Here is a 26,815-nt window from a genome sequence, read left to right as displayed (position 1 = left end):
ACCTGTGTCCCCTGCATCGGCAGGTGGACTTTCAACCACTGCACCACCAGGGAAGCCCCTGTTTGGTTTTTAAACAGTTTTTCTTTCATAAATATTCAGCCAGCCATGAGACTTACTGTGCACTATTGCAGCTTAGCAGTCCTGTGTCTCTTTTAATTTGTCTTAACAAAGGTAAACCAGGTGTGAAAAGAAACTTTGAAGCTCCCCTGTAAGTAAAAGCATGAATTCTGTTTGGCTGTGCAGATAGATTGATTACTTAAACCATTTACTGGACTAAGCAATCAACGAATAAGATTTCGTTTTTGTTAATTTCCTTTTACAAGTTGGGGTTTTTTTGTTTTTTTTTTACATTTTAATTGAGATATGATTGATATGCAGTAAATTGCACATATTTAAAGTGTGCAATTTGATACATTTTTGACTTATGTACATACCCGCAAAATCATCACCATAACCTAGTGAACATAGCTATAACCCTTAAAAGCTTCTTCATCCCCCTTTGTAATCCTTCTCTCCAGCTCCCTGTCTGGCCCCTATCCCTAAGCCACAAGTGAATTGCTCTGTGTCACTCTAGATTACTTTGCATTTTCTAGAGTTTTATATAAAGGGGATCAGTGTATAACTTTTTTTGTCTGGGTTTTTCACTCATAATTACTTGGAGATTGATCCATTTACAGGTAGAAATTTAACGTGTTAGAATATTTAAACTATAAGTGTTAACATATCTAGCAGAAGCAAATATACTTTCACAAATAATGATTCCCATTAGTGAGATTATAAAATCAATTTTGTGGATTGTGACTAGCATTAAATAAAAAAGGAATAGAGGAGAAAACAATAGAGAAGGTATTATACATAGTAAGGAAAAGTATTGGTTTCTGAAACTTCTGGTTTTATTTATGTGTATGTGTAATATGTTGTGATGTAAAATATTTCTCGCTATGGGGTCATGGTCAAAAAAGGTTGCAAAATATGCAAAACAGTATGCATATAGTATGCTACTGTTTGTATAACAAGAATAAAATTGATTTTCATTTGCATAAAAAAACAATAGAATACTTATAAGGTGTAGGAGGATGGGAAGTGGAAGAACTGGGTGAATGGCATTGGGGTGATAATGAGACTTCTCAGTATATGGCTTTTATAATAGTATTTTTATTTTTTTTGAATCTTGAGAATGATTTACCCCTTTGAAAATAAATTTAACTTTTAAATCGTTCATCCAGATGACCTCAGAGATTTTTTCTTTCTTCTTCTAAGATTGTAATTCTGTAGAAAGTAATTGGCAATATTTTCCATAGAGATAATCACATAGCTCTTAATGTAGAGTTATAAAACTTAACTGGCAGAATGCTGGTCAAAAGCACTGTTTCCCAACTAATATGTGTAAAGTGTGCATTAACTCTGAATGTTTTTCATGTGTTTTGGGGGTAGATTCTTTGATTCATCTTCTGCCAGTAGGCTCTATTTCACTTTCAGTCTCCCCATTGTTATATATATTTGTTTCATTTCTCCAAACTAGAACCCCCTCAAAAGTCATATGCTGTACATATGACTTGGCATTTAAATTGTGGCAACCAAATGTCGTTATTGCTCCTTTTTCTCACATTTATGTCACTTTAAATTATCAAAATTGGATTTTTTTCCCTAAAGATGTGTTTTCATGCTGGTCACTAGAACCTTGTCTTGTGTATGTGAGTCCTTTTTTTTTTAATCAGTAATTCGAAGCAAATTCCTTTCTGCTTCCAGGAATGCTGTGAAATTTGTAAGTTTACAAGAATACTATAGGAAAATATGCGTCAAGCTTAATTTCTGACACTGACCGTAAATTAGAATCACCTAGAGTGCTTTAAAAAAAGTGCTGATGAATGGGCCTCACCCCCATACCAGATAGGCTAGAATCTCTGTAGTTGGGTCTCCAGTTGTGGGTATTTTTTAAAAGTTCCCTATATGAGGATCACCGGTCTAAAAGTATGCCAATTAATTTGAAGAACTGGCTGTGTTAAACTTTATTCTTATAGGTCTCTTCAAAAAGAGGAAGTTTGGAAACTAAAGATGATATTCCATTTCGAAAAGTTCTTGGTAATCCAGGTAGAGGATCGATTAAGGCCGCAGCAGGAAGTGGAGTAACTGCTACCCGGACAGTTCCCTCTTTGACATCTACATCCACACCTCTTAGATCAGGGTTATTAGAAAATAGGTATGAAAGACTTTTTTTCTTTCTTAGTCATTAGCTCTACCTGTTTATAAATGTTTTTCAGGCCTTTTAGAAAGACCAGTAATTTGAGAAAAAGAAGGGAGATTTTTCCAGTTAGAAGAAGAAAGTGTGAAGTGTGTTTTTTGGAGATAATTAGTATTTGTCTTGTGATTTATGTTAGTGACACGTATAGAGCTTGCAGATACACAGTATATTAATTTAAATGTGGTGTAGAGAATTAGATAGCAGTAGTCACAGTTCTTGTTCTTGAGTATGTTGGTTTATACTTTTTAATAGTATGAATTACAACTTTTTAAAAATAACGTTTTTTCTCTGTTCTCTGTAGGACTGAAAAGAGGAAAAGAATGCTATCATCTGGCTCAGAGCTGAATGAAGATTACCCTAAAGAAAATGATTCATCGTCGTAAGTTGCTTTAAGAACTTTCATGGCACTAGATCAGTGTTTCTTATATTGGTAATTGCAACCACTAGAGAAGATTGGGATGGTGTTCAGTTTATGGGAATCCCAAAGATAGAAGAACAGGATTTAGAGTATTTTGGTGACAGTAGGTTGTGGGCTCAATAGGGAGAGGATCTGGCCATTAGTACTGCTTTGGTCATTTCCGTGCACTTCTCCCATCCTAGCTTTTTTTATTTGCAGCACTTAGAAGAAGGATAGAACTGAAGACCTCTAGATAAGTGTTTCTTGTTGGCTGCTCTTTTAGCATGGACCCCCTTCCTTCCCTCTTCCCTTTACCTGTAAAAAAATTTTTTTACCTTATTCATGTGAAAAGTTAGCTTAGGTAGACATGTGGACACAGTGGGGGAAGGGGAGGGTGAAAGGAATTGGGAGATTGGGTTTGACATAAATACACTACCATGTGTAAAATAGATAGCTGATGGGAACCTGCTGTACAGCACAGGGAGCTCAGCTTGGTGCTCTGTGATGACCTAGATGGGTGGGATGGGGGGCTGGGAGGGAAGTCCAAGAGGGAGGGGATATAGGTATACATATAGCTTATTCACTTCATTGTACAACAGAAACTAACACATCATTGTAAAGCAATTATACTCCAATAAAATAAAAAAATAAAACCTTGCATAGGTTCTAGGCAAGGAGCATCAATCTTTTGGAGCTATTTTTTGTGTTGAACAAAAGGGCATACCTGTAATAGGATAGTCACCAGCTCACAGTTCTCTTCCTCATAATGGGTGGGTTGTGGGTTTTGTTTGTTTGTTTGTCTGTCTGTCTTTTGGGAGAGAAAACTTATTACACAGTTGCCAGGTAATACCTTAACAGAAATCAGTTGCTTTTCAGTTAACTGGTGTTCAAGATCAAAGGGTCACCAGAAAGGAGTTGGGAAAAAGATAAAGAAACTTTATATAGTAATTGGGTTCTTGGTTCTGTTGCTGTAACAGATACAAAAATCTAGGTAGGTGATAAGACTGGTGTGGTATCTTAAACTACAATGACCATGGACTCAAGTTCCTTCTATCTTCTTGAACTGCCATTCTTAATAAGTAGCTTCCATTTTATGAACCAGGATAGCTTCAGCCTCCACTCTCATGTCTGTATTCCTATTGGGAAGGAGGAAAGGAGCAAAGGGAGGGCATACTGCTCTCGTGTAGGCTGAAAATTGTACACACCACTGTTGTACATATCACATTGGCTGGAACTTAGTCATGTGGTTATATCAAGTTATGAGAAGGTCTGGGAAATGGCTAGCCCAAATTCTACTATTATGGCAGAAGACTACAATGGTTATTTGGGGACAACTAACAGTCTGCCATATTTACTCTTCTAGCCACAGAATTACCTCTGTTTATCATTCTTCCCGTATATAGAGTACTCCTACCTTCACCCTGCTGGAGACAACCTCCATGTCTCATTTAGTCATTGTATCCAGCTCAGAGTCCAGGATCTCTGGGTTATGTGCAGTTCTCTCCATAAGTCCAGGTGTGCCTTGGACCATGCCCCTCATGGTCTGACACGTAAAAACTAAGAGGCAGGTTAATCTGCATTCCTCACTTCCATCTCCATACGCATATCATTCATTATACATTGCTGGAGTAGGCACAGGATAACCACAATAAAAGTTACCATTTAGAAAAGATAAGAATAGGAAACTGAGGAGTCATTGGTCTATAGCAGAGATAAAATCTTGTTAGGCAGAAATTGTGAAGACAGTGAAAGCAGTGGAATAAGTTCTTCATCATCCTCTGGGAGAAACACTTGCTCATTTTACTCCATACGACTCCTGGCTTTGCCCTTTGATTGATTTCCTTTGTCTGTTATCTTTCAAGGCCATAGCTGAAGGGGGTTTTGAAGACTATGTTCTTTGGAGCCATTCAGCTTTTGTAGCCTAAGTCAAGCTGGTGTAGTTCTGGAAGTTAGAAATCTGTAAGCTTTAGAAGTCTAGAAGTTTCTTTAAAGGTAGAACAAGCAGGCTTTTATAGGCTTGAGAAAGAATTAGGGCCAATATTTTTGTTGTTATTTTGGTTCTTTTAATAAATTTTTAAATTTTGGAATAATTCTAGATTTACAGGAAAGTTGCAAAGATAGTATAAAATGTACCCGTATACCCCTCGCGCAGTTTTCCCTAATATTAATATCAGTTTTTTACAAAACAACTACTCCAGTTACCTCTTACCATTGCCTCAATTTGAGAATTAGAAGCAGTTGGATTTTTTTAGTCCCATATGGTCTCAAGTTACCACACAATTTTAATTCTAGGCCATTGGCACAGAGAAATGTATTCCTTTTCATCCTTGATTGCAAGCTGGCTAGTTCTTGCCCAGATTTATCTGTCTTGAATAGAACCTCACTGAAAGCAGTAAGAAAGACCAGTGTTCTTAATTGTCTCAACCTTTTCCTTTGAGGTCTGCCTCCCAAGACATTACAGACAACAGTTCTGTAAATATTTTGCTGAAATATAACAATAGTCACCAGCTTTCCAGTCTGTAATATCTGTGTTCTTACCCTCTACCTTCCTGCTGAGCTAGTTCTGCATATTATAGGTTTGTTATGGTAGCATCCCACTTCTAGTAACAAAATTTGTGTATTTGGAGTCCAGTTGTAGGGAACAAAATTCACTCTAGCTAGTTTACACACAAAGGTATTTCCATACAGAGAACATTAAATGGCTTACAGAATCATTAGGAAAGCTGAAAATGTAGACTCTAGGTTAAGCTTTCAGGAATGATTTTGAGAGCCATGCCCCAGATCAGGTCACCAAAGATGCTCCTGGCTGTCATGAAGTGAACAGCTGAATTGGAAGCTGGCATGAAAACTGTTATCTCTAGAACTGTGCTGCCACTGCCAAATGCGGAAATCCTCTACAGGAAAACTAGATACCCCCACGTTGTTGTTAACCACCAGAAGTAGCAGAACACATGACCTCTCCCTATTTCCATTTCCCATATCTTGCACAAGTATATGTAATTTACCTTAAATCTTGAACACTAACTTGGAAATGTAGTTTTTTAGCTTTCTGGCTTCTGTAGAACAGGGAGGTACACTGAAAGGTGGTAGTAATGGACTTTGCACGCCAGTCCACCATATCCACCACACTTTGGGGAAGTCTCAGTTCCACTTTGAGTTGTCTGATGAACCCTAAATTTCTAATCCTTGTTCTGGGCTAATAATATTTTTTATACCATCACAATTAAATTTTTTAAAGTTTGGACTTCCTAGAAGCAGGCTCTAGATGAACATACTTCTGCAAGCGCCTTATTAAGGAAGTACTCATAGGCGAGACCAGTAACAGAGTAAGGAAAGCAGGACTGGGAAGGAGAAGAAGCCAACTAAGGATGTCACCTTAGATAAAAGTCCCACAGAGAGTGGGCCTCATCTTGATCCAGCAGGAGGTCTGGGCTTCTTTCAACTAGAAGTAAGGAAGATGGGCTTTCATATTTCCATACTGCACTGTTTTTGGTTAACAGCTGCCTTGGGGCTTTTGGCTCTGCCTAGATGCGTAAAATATTTGAAATAGCCCAAAGGCAGTCTTCTGAAGAACTGCACGTGCTGGCAGTCGAAGACATAATAGTCTAGATGTGTGAGAAGTATAAACAGCGATCTGAGGGGGCTCTGATAGAGCATCACTATTAAGTTCATTCCATCTTATTATAGATTCTTCACATTGATGCTTTTCAATTTCTGGGTGAGAATATTAAAAAAAGGAGGGTTAGTGGGATGAGCTGCAGTTCTTTTTGTCCTTATTGCTACAAATAGCCTTGAGGCTATAACTGATATTATCATCTACTTCTACCATCCATTCTAGATTCACTGCATTTTCCTCTAACACTTCTGCTGGTCTTAATGGTTTGCCTGGTGGTATGACTGAGATCTTCTTCTCTGAGGGGGCTGAGACCCTGGTCACTGTGTACTTCTCAGGCTGTGATTGCTATAATTGCCCATTCAGAGTTAAAACTGAGCATGAGAGCACTAAGGATTCCCTGGTGAATATCCTTTATTCCAAACATATTCTTCCTGCCCTCATTATATAGCAGCAACCCTGCCCCTTATAATAATCAAAGTCAGTTACGGTATGGTAACTCCTTTCTTTGCCTGTTGATCTGCCAGCATGAGAAGCCCCAAATGAGTAGGTAGCAGCCATAGCTTTAGATTAAATGGGACTCTTCCTGTCCCCCCGTTGAAAAAGTCCCCACTCTGGAAAACAGGACCTCTAGACCCACAGAATCTAAATTGAGGGGACAAGAAGCACAAGAGCGTTATCAAGAGTGATATTTAGTGGGGGCATTCCTACTTCTACTTCTTGGTTTCCAGACCCATGTATTCTCTATAAATGTAATGGCTTGTTGGTTTGTGCTATATATTGTCTTGAAGGGCACCCAGTTCCTAATGAGATCATCTGTAAGCTGCACCTTTAAAGGCTGTTGGCCATCAGATTTGAGGTAATGTGGTATGTGGTAGGACCAATGGAGCCTTTGGTCATATACCCTTATTGTACCTCCTTTTCTTTTGTATAAAGTGGGTTTCTCGTTCCAGGATGGTGTTATGTGAGATTTCATGTTAATAAATCATATACTCTTATGAGCCCCCAGATAGCAGTGCAGCCAAGGCACTGTGGGCAGGAAAGGCAAAAGCAAACCTAAAATATATGCCAATCCCAACCAGAATTAATTGCTACTCTTTCTGGGATGGAAGGTGTCTAATGTAATATCACCAAATGACTGGTTGATTTCCTTAAAGGATAGTACTCAATCACGGGCTGGGGATCAGCCTCTGCTGCTGACCAGTTGGGCATTCAGCAGCATCAGAAGCTAAACCAGCCTTATTGAAGGGGAGCCCCTATTGTAGGGTGCATTCAGAGCTTTTCTCTCTGCCACCATGGCTGTTACTCATGGGCCCTTTTGTGGAAATACTTGGATGGCTAAGTACAGAGATTGAATGGCATTTACTGGACAAGTTACCCTGCATGATTGTTTCTTAAGTGGAGACATTAAGAGACTTAATGTGTCTTTAGTGGAGTTCTCTGGTGAGCATTAACATGTGAAACAGATCTTCACCCTTTGTACATACTCCTTTTTTTTTTTTTTGCGGTACGGGGGCCTCTCATTGCTGTGGCCTCTCCCGCTGCGGAGCAGAGGCTCCGGACGCGCAGGCCCAGCGGCCATGGCTCACGGGCCCAGCCGCTCCGTGGCATGTGGGGTCTTTCCAGACCAGGGCACGAACCCGTGTCCCCTGCATCGGCAGGCGGACTCTCAACCACTGTGCCACGAGGGAAGCCCTGTACATACCTCTATATGACTATCCATAAACCTCTTCCATAAATCATTTCTCCCTGATCTTCCAGTCTTATTCCTTCCAGGCCCCTGACTATCCATCCAAACCATTTGCCACCATCCAGGGGTCCATTGACCCACTTTTCTTTCCACACAAAGTGGTTAATGAGGTGCATTTCTCAAACTCTGCACAGTGTAGGATTTTGTGTTACTCCTGTGTTCCGGGGCAGTCCCTTAGTGGGGCTACAGTGCAGCAGCAGTTCATTTTCAGCTTGTACCAATGTACCAAGATGATCCATCCATGAACCAGGCACAGGTTTTTTCCTCTTCTTCCAGCTGGACACCAGAATGCTCATAGGTCTGTTCTCATTATCTATTCCTATTTGCTTGGATATACCACTCACATTTTATGATGGATTACTGCTGTAACTTCCTGATCTTACAGCTTTGTGGGTATGATAGCACCCAGCTCATGATGGCTTGCTCTGGTTGCATAGTCCCTTGATGACCCATGTCTTTATGATTATTATTTACCCCATATCACTGTATCAGGTATCTAGTGTTGTATAACAAGATACTTAAAATAGTAACTATTATCGCTTACGGGTCAGTGGTCACTTGAGTGGTTCTGTTTATCTGGGTCTGGCTTGACCACTTGTGGCTGGATTCTCTCATTTTCTCATGCATCCATGGTCAGTTGGTAGGTTGGCTAAGGGTTGGCTGGTCCAAGGTGGCATTACTTGTGTGACTGGCCATTGGCTGTCTAGTGCTTGGGGTGATGAGGGAGATTGGCCATGTTTTCTTTTGTCACCTGGCAGGTTACCCTGGAATTATTCACAAAGCAGTGGTAGGGTTCCAAGAGAATGAGTGGAAATTTGCAGGGTGCCTTTAGCCTTAGCATCAGGACTTATGTGCTGTTATGTCTGTCACATTCGTTTGGGAAAAGGAAATCACAAGGCCAGCCTCATTAAGGGTTGGGGAAATAGATTGCATTTCTTAATAGGGGACTTGGGTACAAGGAAGGGAATAATTTGGGACATTTTTTAAACAGCTTTATTGAGGTACAGTTTACACACCATAAAATTCACCTGTCTTAAATGTATAATTCTGTATTTTTGGTAAATTTATTGAGTTGTGCAACTATCAGCATAATCCAGTTTTAGAACATTTCTATAACCCTAACGATCCATTGTGCATTCTACCACATTTTTCAAATGCTGGAGAGATTGCATGAGCCATATTCTCTTCTACTTTATCCAGGTTGTTCACTACATATGAAAAATCTTGGTGGTGTAACACTATAGGATACCAAAAATTTTACCACCAGGAATGGAATTTCTGTTGCCATTGCCAAACAATCGATCCAATTCCAGAATCCTGTCCTTAGAGAGTATGCTTCCTAGACCCACTTCTAGCACTAATGGTTGTAGATCAAGTTCCCCAGAAACAAACCCTGAAATAGAGGGTAGTGTGCAAGTGATTTATTTAGGAATTATTCCTAGGGGATACCCAGGAAGGGAGTGGGGGAAGCAAGATATTGAAGTGCAAGAAACAAAGAATGCGTGTGATCTCAGACAGGAATCTGATCTCTGAGCAGAAAAATGCAGAGGTTAGGATTCATCCTAATCCCAGAGAGAAAAATCTGTTATATAAATTTCACCTTAAAACTGTTCTAATCCAAGGCAGGGGAGCTGGGCTTCTATACTTTAGCACCTGACCTTACTTGTGACTCTCTGAGAGTGCAGGCAAAGTCTCTGTAGTAGCTTGAGGGCAATCCTTTGAAAAGAACCCTAGGTATAGGCTATCAAAAAATTAAAAAAAAAACCCTAAATTGAAGAACTTGAAAAAGAATAGATATGCGTATATGTATAACTGAATCACTTTGCAGTACACCTGAAAGTAAGGCACCATTGTTAATCAACTATAATCCAATATAAAAAAAAATTGAAAACAAACAAAAAATACCTAAATTGGTGTGGACGAGAGGACACAAAAATGGGGCCAGAGGGAATCTGGGTGGAGCGTCTACATTGTCTGCTTACAGGCTTTATTCATGATGGTTCTCCTAAAATTAGCACTTTTAATCAAAGCATGAGCATGTTTCTGAATGGATCCACTCTACTTAATATAGGTCCAGGTATTTGGGAATAATAGAGGGAGGAAAGGGGGCTTAAGAAATTTTAATTTTGTGTTCATGAACTTAAAATTGTTTAATCACTATGAATTGAAATGTTGACATTTAGTAAATAGTATTTCAAATTACATAAACTATAAGAACATTTTGGATTTTGTTTTACTTTTCATATATATATATATATAAATGTATTTATTTATTTAGTTTTGGCTGCGTTGGGTCTTCGTTGCTGCGCGCAGGCTTTCTATTAGTTGCGTTGAGTGGGGGCTACTCTTTCTTGCGTGCACGGGCTCTTGGCACATGGGCTTCAGTAGTTGTGGCACACGGGCTTAGTTGCTCTGTGGCATGTGGGATCTTCCTGGACCAGGAATCGAACCCATGTCCCTTGTGTTGGCAGGCGGATTCCTAACCACTGTGCCACCAGGGAAGTCCTGTTTTACTTTTTAAACCTATTCAGTATCAAGCTTGAATAGTTTACTTTTTTAAAAATTTTATTTATTTAAAATTTTTTTTAATTTTAATTTTTTTAGCTTAGTTCTTGATTCTTTTGGTCTTAGTAGCTGAATCATTTCATCTGGCCTTGCTTTCGGCTAAGAAAACCTATATAATATTGCTGTCTCTGGTTTGACTTTTGTATAAAGAAAATACTCCTTCATTTTTGCCTAATTACCAGGGTTATGGATTAAATTGGCTTTTGAGTAGGTAATGAAAGCTTATTTTTATGATCCTCATTTGCTTAAGGCTTTGACACCTTATAACCTAACTTCCAAGCAAATCAATGAATTTGGCAATTGAAATGTAGATTTTTAATGACAACTATTTAAAATTAAGAATTGTATCCTTATACATATATATATTTGAATTAAATTATTAACTGTAGGAACAACAAGGCTATGACAGATCCCTCAAGAAAGTATTTAACCAGCAGTAGAGAGAAGCAGCTGAGTTTGAAACAGTCAGAAGAGAATAGGACATCAGGTAAGTATTTGGTCTTTTATAAGATACTCATTTATTGTATGATGGATTGTATTAGACTAGAAATAGAAACCTAAACTGGGGCATATTTCTCTACATTATTCAGGAATACTGTGTAATTCAGTACTAGTTACCAGGTACCAATTTGTATCTAGTACTTGGCTAAAATATTTTTTAAAATATTAGAACTATAAGGGAATTTTAATTTTGCTTGCAAGGAATTTAAGCTTTGCCTTTTCCCCTGTTTAACTACCTAGAATTAAATTATTTCATTGTCAAAGTACCTGAACCATGGAATGAATCCAGGGAGTTAAAGCGGTTGAAATTAAAGTTCATCAGTGTTGCTACTTATTAGAAGTTCCAGAAGATCTTGAAATTATTGCCTGAAGCAGTTGTTTAAGTTCACTTGTTCCTTGTTTTTACAAAAACTAAAAGTTAGACTGTCCCTGAATTTTTATTAGTGTTTCCTATACTTAACATATCTCTCTGATCCTCTAAACTCCTTAAAGACTCAAGTATCTGGTATTGATTTGAATACTGTTCAACTTGAAATTAAATTGAAGCAAGCTAAAATACGGCATGATTTTGATAATTTAGGAGTTTACGAGAATTCATTTGATCAGGACTCTAGGAACGGTCTCCTTTTAGTGGTTCAGAGTTGTAACATTGGACTCCTACAGAAAGAAGTATCTCTAATATAATTCTTATCTCTGAAATAATAATACATTATGTAAACTCCACTTATTGGTTTTAAGTTTTTGCAATCAACCTATAGTTAGAAAACAATACTTAAAGATGTAATGATCCTTAATACTGTTGAAGTCAAGGTACGTCTTACAAAAGTTGATGTAGAAGAGGAGAGAGAGGAGGAAGTAAACGGTCAAGTGATAAAAAGGTTCATGGAATAAAATGTAGAAAGTTTAAGTGTGTTAATGTTGCAAAGTTAATCATTAGAACTAAAATAACACAACTGATGGGGAGTTCCCTGGCAGTCCAGTGGTTAGGACTCGGCGCTTTTACTGCCGTGGGCCCAGGTTCAATCCCTGGTCATGGAACTAAGATCCTGCAAGCCACGTGGCATGGCCAAAAAATAAATAAATAACACAACTGGTAATTGGTTGGAGAGAGGAGAACAAGAGTAGGGGTGATGTAAATAAGAAATTATTTCTAATTTTTCAAAAAGGGAGTCAGCTGATATTGTTTAAAAATGAATAAATGAAGAAATTATAGAAACATTATTTAATGTTATGGAGGAAATCAGAAAACTAAGTTTCAAAAAATGGTTAGAAACTGGAAGCGAAATTTGTGGAGCTTTAGGGCTGGAGAGTATTCTTTTATGACCTGTTATAATGTTTTCCACAGTGTTTGATCTTTTAACATGTGTATATATGTATTATTTTGATGAAAAGAAGGGGAAAAAAAGAGTTTAAATATAAACAGGCCCAATGCATAATTTTATTATTAAATGAACTTGAATGGTTGATTTAGGAATTAAACGTTTCCTGTGTCTGTTCATTTTTTAGGGCTTTTACCTTTGCAGTCATCATCTTTTTATGGTAGCAGAGCTGCATCCAAGGACTACTCTCCTGGCAGCACTAACCTAGACAGGTATGCATTGGTTATATGCCTTGTGAAGAACTTGAAGAGCTTTCTTCTTCAGAATATTAAATGATGGGATGGGCTGTGCATTGTGCTGTAAATGAATACCCTAATTTAAAATAACAAAATTGATGAGAATTATAGATTCATGACATTTTAGTTAGAAACTACTCTAGAAATGTTTTAGTTCAAACTCTTATTTTTTATGTTTTTCAACACAAGAATAAACTGATGTGTAGGAAGATTTGTACTGAGGCCACAGGTTATGACTGGCAGTGTGATCAGATACTAGACCAGTGTATTTTCCATTGTTCCAAGTGATGAACATATGATCTGTCCTTTGGGGCATTTTAAAATTGCCTTTGTTGCCTGTGTATTTGTTAAGCTACCTACCAAAAGTTAAGGCATTTTCTTTAAAAAGCAAAAGTTTCACATTAGTGGGTATCTTTAACTGGAAAAGGCTAGTCAGAAATTTAATTGCTGATTCTAGAGATATAGATTAAATTTTTCGAGGTTTATTGGGTATGAATGTGTAAGGCAGCTGCTAAGCACTTGTCAAGGAGGTGTGATCATGGAATGCTGCACAGAGGGGCAATGATAATGGTAAAAAGTGAGGGTAATGGTGTATAATAGATACGATGTGTAATGACCTATTAAGTCATATTTTGTTTTTTACTAGAATTTAATTCAAAGTGGAAAGACATCTGGATTATTTGTATTAAATGATTAAGGCGAAATAAAGAATTTGATATTGTATATTTAGGTATATTTAACCTTGGGTGGTATCTGTCAAGCACCTTATGACTGCAGTGGTAACTAAGTTTTTTGAATTTAAGGCAGAGGAAGCTTGACATTTCTGCTTATTAGAAGAATCTTAAAGGAATCTAAGTTGAAAAAAAAAGAACTAAATTTGGTTTTCAAGTGATTTATTAAATACAATACAAATTTCTTCTCAAAATAATAGAATGAGAATATTCATTGCACCTAGGAATGATTGAGGAAATAAAAATTTCTTTTAATGCAAAGCTGCACTCAAGGATAAGGTGAAAATTTCCAGATTGGTGAGCAAACTAATACTGAGTAAAGGCTGACGCCATAAAGCACTTACAAAACACAGACTGGAGTCAGGTATTTAGGGCTGGGTCTTCAAAACCAGCATGAGATTGGGAACTGAACATGACCCCAGACTAGAATTTGGTTTCTTATATGAAGCTACGTGAAGCTGGGTATCTAGAACTGTTCTCTGTGCTAGTAAACCAAGGCGCAACACTTCTGTGTAACTACCTGAGTTTGGAACCATAAATATGCTGCTTGCCTGATGCTCCCTAAACAGAGAGCAAACCCAAAAATGGGAATTGCAATGATTGGCATCTGCTGTAGTGTTACCTGCATAGGGTCAAGAGTTCTGAACCCCTGATATAAAGTCCTATGCAGGTTAGAGGTCCAGACTGATACAGCTACTAAACACATCAAAAATGCATGATCATGGGATGTAGCACAGAGAGGAGATGGTAAATGTAAATGAAATTAGGAGAATTATGTTGGGCTCCTTGGTCTACCCTCCATGTCTTAATAGCATTTTGGAAAAAAAAAGAAAAAGACTGTGGAGAAAAAAGGCAAGGAATTTGTCAAAGAAAGAATGGGTGAAAATGATGGAAGTCCACATTGAAATGCCTCAACAAATGCCAAACAGCCAATATATTTTTTAAAAATCCACATTGTAGAAGATGATGGGTAAAGAAATTTTAAAAGCTAAGAGAAAGAAAAATATTGTCTATAAAAGGAAAACTGACATTAGCAACAATAGGAACAGAAGACACTGGAGTAATAATATCAGAGAATTCCATATCCAGCTAAATTTTAATTCAAGAATGCAGACAGAACTTCCCTGGTGGTCCAGTGGTTAAGACTCCTTGCTTCCAACAACTGAAGCCCACGTGCCTAGAGCCCATGCTCCACAACAAGAGAAGCCACCGCAATGAGAAGCCAGTGCACCACAACGAAGAGTAGCCCCCGCTCGCCACAACTAGAAAAAGCCTGCACGCAGCAACGAAGACTCAAGGCAGCCAAAAATAAAATAAGTAAATTAATTAATTAAAAAAAAAAAGACTCCGTGCTTCCAATGCAGGGGGCACAGTTTCGATCACTGGTCGGGGAAGTTCCGCATGCTGCACCGTGCAGCCAAAAAAAAAAGAAAAAAGAACGACATGTTTATTAAGTTCAAAAGATGAAAACAGGGCTTCCCTGGTGGCGCAGTGGTTAAGAGTCCACCTGCCGATGCAGGGGACACGGATTCGTGCCCCGGTCCGGGAGGATCCCACATGCCGCGGAGCGGCTGGGCCTGTAAGCCATGGCCGCTGAGCCTGCGCGTCCAGAGCCTGTGCTCCGCAACGGGAAAGGCCACAACAGTGAGAGGCCCGTGTACTGCAAAAAAAAAAAAAAAGATGAAAACAACTTCTAAAAAATTGCTGGTTTTAGATATACAAAGACAGGATTTATTTAGCAAGAAGAAAACTGAACAAAAGGAGTAGAAGTAAGAAAAATCAGTGAGCAAAAAAAATGTTAAGCATATTTAAAAATTAAATACCTTTAAAATTTATTCTTTTGTATAAGTAATAAGAGCATATGGTAGAAACTTCAAAAGTTTCAGGGTGCATACAGTGAAAAATAAATCTCTCCTAACTCTTACTTGTTCATTTTCTTTCAAGAGGCAACTACTGTTACTAATATCCTTCCGGGCTTATTCTATGCATCTAAATACATTTTGATAGTTTTTATAAAATGATAATGATAGAATTAAAAACGAAAAATTAATAAAATATTATACAATAAGAAGAAATAAAGGAGTGGAGAAAAGTACAGGGAAATTAAAACATTTTAAGTTCATTTTTTGTTTGACATATTAAACAGTTAGACATATTAAAAAGTTAATATTAGACATATTAAAAAGTTAAAGGTGACTTCCACTTCTGGCCAAGATGGAATAACAGGGACCAGATTACCCTCCTTCATGAAACAACTAAGAACCTGGGCAAACTGTATGAAACAATGGATCTTGAGACATTGGACATGAGTCAGTGAAGGACAGGGATCCCTGAGAGATGGGAAACAAATTAAGCTTATGACTGCCTCAGCTTGCTTCCTAGTCAAAAGTTTCCAGGTTGCTACACAAGGAGGGGGAACCATGCAGAGCCAGCCCTGTGCTCTTCCTGAGTTGAAGAACTGGAGCTAGGAGTCCGGGGAGGCCAAGGGCAGCTAGAATTCACCGAGCAGAGTACCAGAGGGGAAAGCTGCACAGAGAAGGAATTGCAGAGGGTCCCCTTGAGTATTCATTTTGAGTGCTGAGCAGCATATGCAGGTGAGGAAACTAGTCAAGGCCAGGGAAAGAACCACCCAAAAGGATGTAAGGGAATAATACTTGGAGTATACATAAAGCCAGGCATAGTTCCTGTTCCTAATAGCAGCAATTTGAATGCCTAAGAAAGGTCTCGCCTCATAGTGAGGAAAAACTATCCCTAGACAAATTGCTGCTCTTTTCCCACATGACAAACCTTAAAAGCAAGATCGAAAAAGATCAAACTGTTTCCTGGTAACCTCAGCACATCCCAGAACAAAATTTGAGAATGTTTATAGAAATAAAAAATACACAGCACCCCACAAGATAAAATTCACAATGTCTGACATCCAAGAAAATATTACTAAGCTTACAAACAGGGAAAATATAACTCATAAGAAGAGAAAAATTAATAAATACTCAGAAATGACACATATGATAGAATTAGTAGACAAAGATTTTGAGTTATTAACCTAAATCAGTAATGACATTAAATATAAATACACTAAATATTTCAGTTAAAAAGAGAAAGACTGGATTTTAAAGGAAGAATAATAATCCATGTGCTGTTTAAAAGACAACTACAGTATAAAGATGGAGAAAGGTTGAAAGCAAAAGGATGAAAACAGATATACCTTTCATTGTCCACACTACAATATGTAGGAGTACATAGTAAGAAATAAAACTGATAGAAAGCTAATGGTAACTTTTAGGGTAGAGGAACGGGGTTGTGACTGGGAAGGGGTACTTGGAGGTTTTTGACATTAATGGTTGTTTACATATGTGTTTGCTTTATAAAAATATTGTTAAGCTCCACATTTGATTTTTAGTTAATAAACTTTTCTTTCTAGAGCAGTTTTAGGTTCACAGCAAAATTGAAAAGAAAGTGCAAAGTGTACCTAATACCCCCATCCTCCCTCACACACAAAACTTCCCTCAGTATCAACATCCTGTACCACAGTGTTACACATTTGATTTTTATATATTTTTCTGTATTCTATTTCACAATTTTTTTTTCTTGAGTAAAAAAACAGATGCTGGCTAACAGATGGCCTAGGCAGACAATAAGTTGTTTGGGGACAATTGGTTTTTCCTTATAAAAAAGTAAATCCTAATTCCTGCTTTACAAGATGCAAAAAGTAAATGTCCAAACAGCTTGAAGAACTGAGTAGGAGGGAAAACAAGATTTTAAACTTTTAAAAGAAAATATAGGAAGACATTTCTCTGACCTCACATTACAGAATGATTCTTTTTTTAAAAAAAATTATTCATTTATTTTTGGCTGCAATGGGTCTTCGTTGCTGTGTGCTGGCTTTCTCTAGTTGCGGCGAGTGGGGGCTACTCTTAGTTGCGGTGTGCAGGCTTCTCATTGCGATGGCTTCTCTTGTTGCGGAGCATGGGCTTTAGGCATGCGGGCTTCAGTAGTTGTGGCAAGTGGGCTCAGTAGTTGTGGCTCGCAGGCTCACTAGTTGTGGTGCACGGGCTTAGTTGCTCCGCGGCATGTGGGATCTTCACAGACCAGGGCTCGAACTCATGTCCCCTGCATTGGAAGGCAGATTCTTATCCACTGCGCCACCAGGGACGTCCCTACAGAGTGAGTCTTAAACAAGACACAGAAATTGAAACCATAAAGAAAAGATTGATATGTTCAACTTTGGTAGTAATCAGGAAAATATAAAACAAAATAACAATGAGATCATGTTTCACTCTTTAGAGTGATAATAATGTAATGGAGACCATGTAAAGAAAGGGAAATTCACTACTGATGGAAATATAAATTAGTACAGCCTTTTTGGAAAACAGTCACTATCTAGGAAAACTTTAAATGAAAATACTCCTACCATTTTCACTGCTAAGCATATAAATCAGAGTAAGTTCTCAAGGAGATTGGGTAAGAATATTTGCTGTCTAACAGTGGAAAAAGTTCACTGCCTAAATGTTTTCAAGACTAGGTAAACTAATGTATGATAGTCATTAAGTGGATAAAAGTGAATAAAGAAGTAAAACTATTTATGGCTTTTCTCAAGCCATTAACTTGCATTATTTTGATTATAGGTTATGTAGGTACAGTATTATGCCTTCAGCTCCCTATCAGCAGATTTGCTGATTTACATTTGTGAAATTTTCTCCCAGGTGATCATTATTACTGATATTTCCTCAAATTTAGGATTTTTTTCCCCTAGACCTTGACTTCTCTGAATCTACTAGGGGAAAAAAGTAACATTCAAAATTGTTATGCTTCTTCATTTTTTCTTTTTTATAGGACTAATATTACAAGCCAAACTCCCTCTGCCAAAAGAAGTTTGGGATTTCTTCCTCAGCCAGCTCCTCTTTCTGTTAAAAAACTGAGGTGTAACCAGGATTACACCGGCTGGAACAAACCAAGAGTGCCCCTTTCCTCTCACCAACAGCAGCAACTGCAGGGGTAGGTAAATTCTTTTATTTTGCTTTCTTTTTATAAAGTGATTCAACTGAAGTATGTTTTACTTGGTATAAAAAAATGATTAAAGCAGTCATATTAATTTAGTTCTCAAATATTTGCTCACTTATTAAAGATTTATCACATCCATAAAATTCAGTCCATTATCTGGCCTCTGATTTTCAAACTTTGAAAAAATATATATGCATATATATATATATATATATAAAAATATTTGTCATAAAGCGGAAAGTGCATATTCTTAAGTCCCATACACGTCATCTCCTGAGATACTTCAACATTAATTTTATTTATATCCTTCCCAGCCCCTTCATGCTTATATTCTTATTAAACACCCAAAAATGAGACCATGGTATAATAACTATAATAATAATAGCAGCTTTATCTAAAGTGTTTGTTATGTGCCAGAGACTGTGCTAAGCATTTAAATGAATTTTTTTCTTTAAATCTTCGCAGTAGCTCTCTGAGCTAGACATATTAAAAAATCTGTTTTTATAGATGACGTAACTGAGCCTTAGAGAAGTTAATTAACTTACTTGAGGTGTTGTAGTACAGCAGTAGTAAATCTAGGCAGTTGGACTGCACTTGTATTTTTTTCCTTACAATTTTATTGAGATATAATTGATGTACAGCACTGTATAAGTTTAAATTGTACAGCATCATGATTTGACTTACATACATCATGAAATGATTACCACAATAAGTTTAGTGAATATCCATCATCTTATATAGATATAAAACAAAAGAAAAATTATTTTTTTAATTGAAGTGTAGTTGATTTACAATGTTGTGTTAATTTCTGCTATACAGCAAAGTGATTCAGTTATACATATATATATACATTGTTTTTTTTAATATCTTTTCCATGATGGTTTATCATAGGCTATTTTTTTAAATTTATTTAATTTATTTATTTTTGGCTGTGTTGGGTCTTCGTTGCAGCACGTGGGCTTTCTCTAGTTGTGGTGAGTGGGGGGCTACTCTTTGTTGAGGTGCGCAGGCTTCTCATTGCAGTGGCTTTTCTTGATGTGGAGCATGGGCTCTAGGCGTGCGGGCTTCAGTAGTTGTGGCACACGGGTTCAGTAGTTGTGACTTGCAGGCTCTAGAGCGCAGGCTCAGTAGTTGTGGCGCACGGGCTTAGTTGCTCCATGGCATGTGGGATCTTCCCAGACCAGGGCTCGAACCCATGTCCCCTGCATTGGCAGGTGGATTCTTAATCACTGTGCCACCAGGGAAGCCCTATCATACTATCATAGGCTCTTGAATATAGTTATCTGTGCTATACAGTAGGACCTTGTTGTTTATCCATTCTATATATAATAGCTTACATCTGCTAACCCCAATCTCCCACTCTTTCCCTCCCCCCAGCCCCCTTTCTCTTGGCAACGAGCAGTCTTATCTATGTCTGTGGTTCTGTTTCTGTTTCATAGATAGGTTCATTTGTGTCATATTTTAGATTCCTCATATAAGTGATATCATATGGTATTTGTCTTTCTCTTTCTGACTTACTTCAGTTAGTATGGTAATACCTAGTTGCATCCATGTTGCTGCATATGGCATTATTTCATTCTTTTTTATGGCCGAGTAATATTCCATTGTGTATATATACCACATCTTCTTTATCCATTTATCTGTCGATGGACATTTTAGGTTGTTTCCATGTCTTGCCTGTTGTGAATAGTGCTGCTATGAACATAGGGGTTTATGTATCTTTTTGAATTATAGTTTTGTCTGGATATATGCCCAGGATTGGGATTGCTGGATCATATGGTAATTCTATTTTTACATTTCTGAGGAACCTCCATACTGTTTTTCACAGTGGCTGCACCAATTTACATTCCCACCAACAGTGTAGGAGAGTTCCCTAGAAAAAATATTTTTTCCTTTCTCAAGAATCCTTGAGAACTCTTAGGATTTACTCTCTTAACAACTCTCCTATATAACATATAGCAATGTTAATTATATTAATCATGTTGTACATTATATTCCTAGTAATTATTTATCTGATAACTGGAAGTTTGTACCTTTTCACCACATTCATCCAGGTCCCCCTTCCCCTACTCCCCACATCCAGTAACCACTGATCTGATCTTTTCTGTGAGTTTGTTTGTTTATTTATTTATTTTTGAAGTATAAGTGACCTACAACACTATGTTAGTACTGATGCACAACATAGTGATTCAATATTTCTGTACATTTCAAAATGATCACCATGTTCACTTGCATTCTTAATCACTATGCTATATTACTTCTCTGTTCCCTGATTTCTTTCTACCCCACATTAATTATGGGCATCCTCTTATGCTAGTACATAACCTTTAACCATGTTAGTGTGCATTTAGATTCCCCTTTTTTCCAATTATAATCCAGGCTAAAACAAACATTTATATACACATGTGTTTTTAATATTTGTTAGAACTTTTCTATAGGAAAAATTCTTGGAAATAGAATTGTTAAGACTACGAGAGGCACTTTGAAATTTTTGATTACTCTTACCACATTGCTTTCCCAAAACCTACCAGCTTTTTTGTTTTTAATCTCACTCAGATTACTGTTTTTCCCCAGCTTTCGGATTACCTTTTTACTTGAGTGACTGGTGTCTGCCAGTTTGGTTTATCCATAGTAGTTTATTTGCCTCATATTTTAGCAGAAAAAAAACATAAAACTTGTAGTGAAAACATTTCACTTTCTTCTGTACTTACTGTTCTTCTCTGAGCCTCTTCTTTTTTGCTTTGTCTTCTAAAATGTTTACCATCCAGTTTAATTCTTAATTTCCTTTCTTCTTCATTCTAATTGTTCTGCCTCAAATTATTATCTTGCTGCTTCCTTACCAGACAACGTTTTTATATTAGTCTGTCCTATTTTGTGAACATTTTTCATCCATATCTTATTTCTATCTACTTTGATCTTACTTGGCCCATCTTCTTAGTGCCTCCTCCTATGTATTTTATAGTGTACTTTTGGTCTCTGTCATTCATATCCTTCTGAGTCCTTTGATATCCTTGAGTTACCCTTGGTGCTCCAGGCTCCCTCTCTACCTCCAGTGTTTCTTTAATTTCTGTATACTACCTGTACCCAACTTTCCTTTTTTCAGACTTCTTGCAGGAATTTGAGTGCAGTATTTCAAGTAAGCTAAATACCCAGGACTAAGGACTCCTTAAAAAACAAACAAATAAACAAAAATACCGAGTAGAAAACTGCCAAGTCTAGAGGATAATGGAGGCTACGTAATTCCAGTATTCCTCACAAATCCCCCACAAAACATAAAAAGTATGAGGAGTTCAAAGAAAAACACATATAACCTTTAGCATTCTAGGAAACAAAGAATACCATCACCTTTAAACTACTTTCTAGGTAGAGAAGCAAAGCAGATTCTAGCAGTGTTCCTGTTTCCCACTGCTTTAAGCCTGTGGGTGCTGAGAGCCAGGGACAAGAGGCTTAAGAGATTTCATGAAAAAAGAATATATAGGAGTAAAAGACTTAGATGAAGCACAGAAAAAAATCACTCTCAGAAAGAGAAATTCAAATACTAAGTTTCTAAATATTGAATATAGGTCTGGATCTTGGTTGTTTGCAGCACTGGTTACAGGGAAGAGTACTATTTAAAATGGACAGACTAGATAGTAAAAAAAAAAACTTAAAAAACAAGGGTTATGAGCACTATAAAAAAGTACAAATACAGATATAACCACTTTTAAAAAAGCCTTTCTTAAAACCAAAAGAAATATTTCTAAAACACACCAAATAGATAAGTAAAATTATAACAACATGACAGAGTTGAGTCCAAATGTAAGAATTATTCCAGATTGAAGAAAACTAAAGAGACATGAAAACTAAATGCATTATGTTATCCTGGACTGAATCTTGTGCTTAGGGAGAAAAAAATGCTGTGAAGAAACATGGGGTCAATTGACAAAATTGGATTAAAGAAGGTATATTAGATAAGAGTATTATGTTAGCACTAAATTTTATAATGCTTGTAACTGTACTCTGGTTATATAAGAGAATATTCTCGTTCTTTTGAAATAAACCCTGAAGTATTTAGAACTAAATGGGTATGATCTATGCAGCCTGTTCTCAGATGGTTCAGGAAAAGTATATAGAGAGAGGTGTTAAATGATAAAGCACAGAGTACAAAAGGGTTAACAATTGGTGAATCTAGGTAAAGAATATTATTCTGTGCAACTTTTCTGAAAGTTTGAGAATATTTCCAAGCAAAAGTTTTTTTTAAATATGTACTTTGGAATAATGTTTGGCGGTACCCATTAAGCATATATATATTCTGGGTAAGTCCCCAGTCCTTTTTAGCATTCATTTGAAAATGTGTAATTTTCCTTGAGATGAAACTAAGTTATATTAATGTTATACTGCATCAGTATCAACTGGGATCCTGTTAGAAGTGCACATTTTTTGCACCTTCCCTGTCCAGACCTACAGAATCAGAAACTCTGGAGTTGGGGCCCAGCAATATGTATTTTAACAAACCCTCCAGGTGATTCTGATGCATGCTACAGTGGAGAACCCCTGCTCAGATGAACATACTTCAGGAACTACTGTTGTCTTCAAAAGTACTATTTCTTTCATTTTCAGCTTCTCCAATTTGGGAAATACCTGCTATATGAATGCTATTTTACAGTCTCTGTTTTCACTCCAATCATTTGCAAATGACTTGCTCAAGCAAGGTATCCCATGGAAGAAAATTCCACTCAACGCACTCATCAGGTAACTGTTATGTACTTACTGAGTAACATTTTTACCTTATTTATTATAGAATAATGGAGTATTAGACACTTAAAATTTTATGTGCCATTGTTAGCAGTCCTTAAAATATAATACCATCCAGTGTTTTGTAAAACCTGCTAAACTTGTCTCTTTTACCAGGCGCTTTGCACACTTGCTTGTTAAAAAAGATATCTGTAATTCAGAGACGAAAAAAGATTTACTCAAGAAGGTTAAAAATGCCATTTCAGCTACAGCAGAGAGATTCTCTGGTTATATGCAGAATGTGAGTACTAATTGTTTTTATTTTTAAATTTTTTCCATTTCTTTTTTTTTTATTTTTGAATTTTATTTATTTTTTTATACAGCAGGTTCTTATTAGTCATCCATTTTATATACATCAGTGTATACATATCAATCCCAATCTCCCATTTCAGCACACCACCACCCCCTGCCACTTTCCCTCCTTGGTGTCCATACGTTTGTTCTCTACATCTGTGTCTCAATTTCTGCCCTGTAAACTGGTTCATTTGTACCATTTTTCTAGGTTCCACATATATGCGTTAACATACGATATTTGTTTTTCTCTTTCTGACTTCACTCTGTGTGACAGTCTGTAGGTCCATCCACATCTCTACAAATGACCCAATTTCATTCCTTTTTATGGCTGAGTAATATTCCATTGTATATATGTACCACATCTTCTTTATCCATTTGTCTGTCGAAGGGCATTTAGGTTGCTTCCATTACCTGGCTATTGTAAATAGTGCTGTGATGAACATTGGGGTGCTTGTGTCTTTTTCAATTATGGTTTTCTCTGGGTATATGCCCAGTGGTGGGATTGCTGGGTCATATGGTAATTCTAATTTTAGTTTTTTGAGGAACGTCCATACTGTTCTCCATAGTGGCTGTATCAATTTACATTCCCACCAACAGTGCAAGAGGGTTACCTTTTCTCCACACCCTCTCCAGCATTTGTTGTTTGTAGATTTTCTGATGCTGCCCATTCTAACTGGTGTGAGGTGGTACCTCATTGTAGTTTTGATTTGCATTTCTCTAATAATTAGGGATGTTGAGCAGCTTTTCATATGCTTCCTGGCCATCTTTATGTCTTCTTTGGAGAAATGTCTATTTAGGTCTTCTGCCCATTTTTGGATTGGGTTGTTTGTTTTTTTAATATTGAGCTGCATGAGCTGTTTATATATTTTGGAGATTAATCCTTTGTCCGTTGATTCGTTGGCAAATATTTTCTCCCATTCTGAGGGTTGTCTTTTCGTCTTGTTTACAGTTTCCTTTGCTGTGCAAAAGCTTTGACGTTTCATTAGGTCCCATTTGTTTATTTTTGTTTTTATTTCCATTACTCTAGGAGGTGGATCAAAAAAGATGTTGCTGTGATTTATGGCAAAGAATGTTCTTCCTATGTTTTCCTCTAAGAGTTTTATAGTGTCTGGTCTTACATTTAGGTCTCTAATCCATTTTGAGTTTACTTTTGTGTATGGTGTTAGGGAGTGTTCTAATTTCATTCTTTTACATGTAGCTGTCCAGTTTTCCCAGCACCATTTATTGAAGAGACTGTCTTTTCTCCATTGTATATCCTTGCCTCCTTTGTCATAGATTAGTTGACCATAGGTGTGTGGGTTTATCTCTGGGCTTTCTATCTTGTTCCACTGATCTATATTTCTATTTTTGTGCCAGTACTATATTGTCTTGATTACTGTAGCTTTGTAGTATAGTCTGAAGTCAGGGAGTCTGATTCCTCCAGCTCCGTTTTTTTCCCTCAAGACTGCTTTGGCTATTTGGGGTCTTTTCTGTCTCCATACACATTTTAAATTTTTTGTTCTAGCTCCGTAAAAAATGCCATTGGTAATTTGATAGGGATTGCATTGAATCTGTAGATGGCTTTGGGTAGTATAGTCATTTTCACAATATTGATTCTTCTGACCTAAGAACATGGTATGTCTCTCCATCTGTTGGTATCAACTTTAATTTCTTTCATCAGTGTCTTATAGTTTTCTACATACAGGTCTTTTGTCTCCCTAGGTAGGTTTATTCCTAGGTATTTTATTCTTTTTGTTGCAATGGTAAATGAGAGTGTTTCCTTAATTTCTCTTTCAGATTTTTCATCATTAGTGTATAGGAATGAAAGAGATTTCTGTGCATTAATTTTGTATCCTGCAGCTTTCCCAAATTCACTGATTAGCTCTAGTAGTTTTCTGGTGGCATCTTTAGGATTCCCTATGTCTAGTATCATGTCATCTGCAAAGAGTGACAGTTTTACTTCTCCTTTTCCAATTTGTATTCCTTTTATTTCTTTTTCTTCTCTGATTGCCATGGCTAGGACTTCCAAAACTATGTTGAATAATAGTGGTGAGAGTGGACATCCTTGTGTTGTTCCTGATCTTAGAGGAAACGCTTTCAGTTTTTCACCATTGAGAATGATGTTTGGTATGGGTTTGTCATATATGGCCTTTATTATGTTGAGGTAGTTTCCCTCTATGCCCACTTTCTGGAGAGTTTTTATCATAAATGGGTGTTAAATTTTGTCAAAAGCTTTTCTGCATCTATTGAGATGATCATATGGTTTTTCTTCTTCAGTTTGTTAATATGGTGTATCACATTGATTGATTTGCGTATATTGAAGAATCCTTGCATCCCTGGGATAAATCCCATTTGATCATGGTATATAATCCTTTTAATGTGCTGTTGGCTTCTGTTTGCTAGTATTTTGTTGAGAATTTTTGCATCTATGTTCATCAGTGATACTGGTCTGCAATTTTCTTTTTTGGAGTATCTTTGTCTGGTTTTGGTATCATGGTGATGGTGGGCTCATAGAATGAGTTTGGGAGTGTTCCTTCCTCTGCAATTTTTTGGAAGAGTTTGAGAAGGATGGGTGTTAGCTCTTCTCTAAATGTTTGATAGAATTCACCTGTGAAGCCATCTGGTCCTGGACTTTTATTTGTTGGAAGATTTTTAATCACAGTTTCAATTTCATTACTTGTGATTGGTCTGTTCATATTTTCTATTTCTTCCTGGTTCAGTCTTGGAAGGTTATACCTTTCTAAGAATTCGTCCATTTCTTCCAGGTTGTCCATTTTATTGGCATAGAGTTGCTTGTAGTAGTCTCTTAGGATGCTTTGTATTTCTGCGGTGTCTGTTGTAACTTCTCCTTTTTCATTTCTAATTTTATTGATTTGAGTCCTTTCCCTCTTTTTCTTGATGTGTCTGGCTAATGGTTTATCAGTTTTGTTTATCTTCTCAAAGAACCAGCTTTTAGTTTTATTGATCTTTGCTATTGTTTTCTTTGTTTCTATTTCATTTATTTCTGCTCTGATCTTTATGATTTCTTTCCTTCTGCTAACTTTGGGTTTTGTTTGCTCTTCTTTCTCTAGTTCCTTTAGGTGTAAGGTTAGATTGTTTATTTGAGATTTTTCTTGTTTCTTGAGGTAGGCTTGTATAGCTATAAACTTCCCTCTTAGAACTGCTTTTGCCACATCCCATAGGTTTTGGATCGTCGTGTTTTCATTGTCATTTGTCTCTAGGTATTTTTTGATTTCCTCTTTGATTTTTTCAGTGATCTCTTGGTTATTTAGTAATGTATTGTTTAATCTCCATGTGTTTGTGTTTTTTACGTTTTTTTCCCTGTAATTGATTTCTAATCTCATAGCGTTGTGG

The 26,815-nt window shown here is 37.0% G+C and overlaps 1 protein-coding gene across 7 annotated transcripts in view; it reads left to right on the top strand.

The window, feature by feature from the left end:
• The window catches only part of USP37 (ubiquitin specific peptidase 37), a 90,637-nt gene that overhangs the window by 19,063 nt on the left and 44,759 nt on the right, over positions 1-26,815 (top strand). For all 7 annotated transcript variants that reach the window (XM_079925221.1, XM_079925220.1, XM_079925219.1 and 4 more), the window contains 7 exons: positions 2,022-2,200; positions 2,544-2,621; positions 10,957-11,054; positions 12,575-12,659; positions 18,248-18,409; positions 23,015-23,146; positions 23,306-23,429. In XM_079925221.1, the coding sequence (XP_079781347.1) occupies positions 2,022-2,200; positions 2,544-2,621; positions 10,957-11,054; positions 12,575-12,659; positions 18,248-18,409; positions 23,015-23,146; positions 23,306-23,429 (858 nt within the window). The remainder of the gene's footprint in view (positions 1-2,021; positions 2,201-2,543; positions 2,622-10,956; positions 11,055-12,574; positions 12,660-18,247; positions 18,410-23,014; positions 23,147-23,305; positions 23,430-26,815) is intronic.

This window comes from Stenella coeruleoalba, assembly GCF_951394435.1.
Source record: "Stenella coeruleoalba genome assembly, chromosome: 6".
NCBI lineage: Eukaryota > Metazoa > Chordata > Mammalia > Artiodactyla > Delphinidae > Stenella > Stenella coeruleoalba.
Note: the sequence above shows the minus strand (reverse complement) of the source record. Positions and strands in the feature narration are given on the sequence as shown.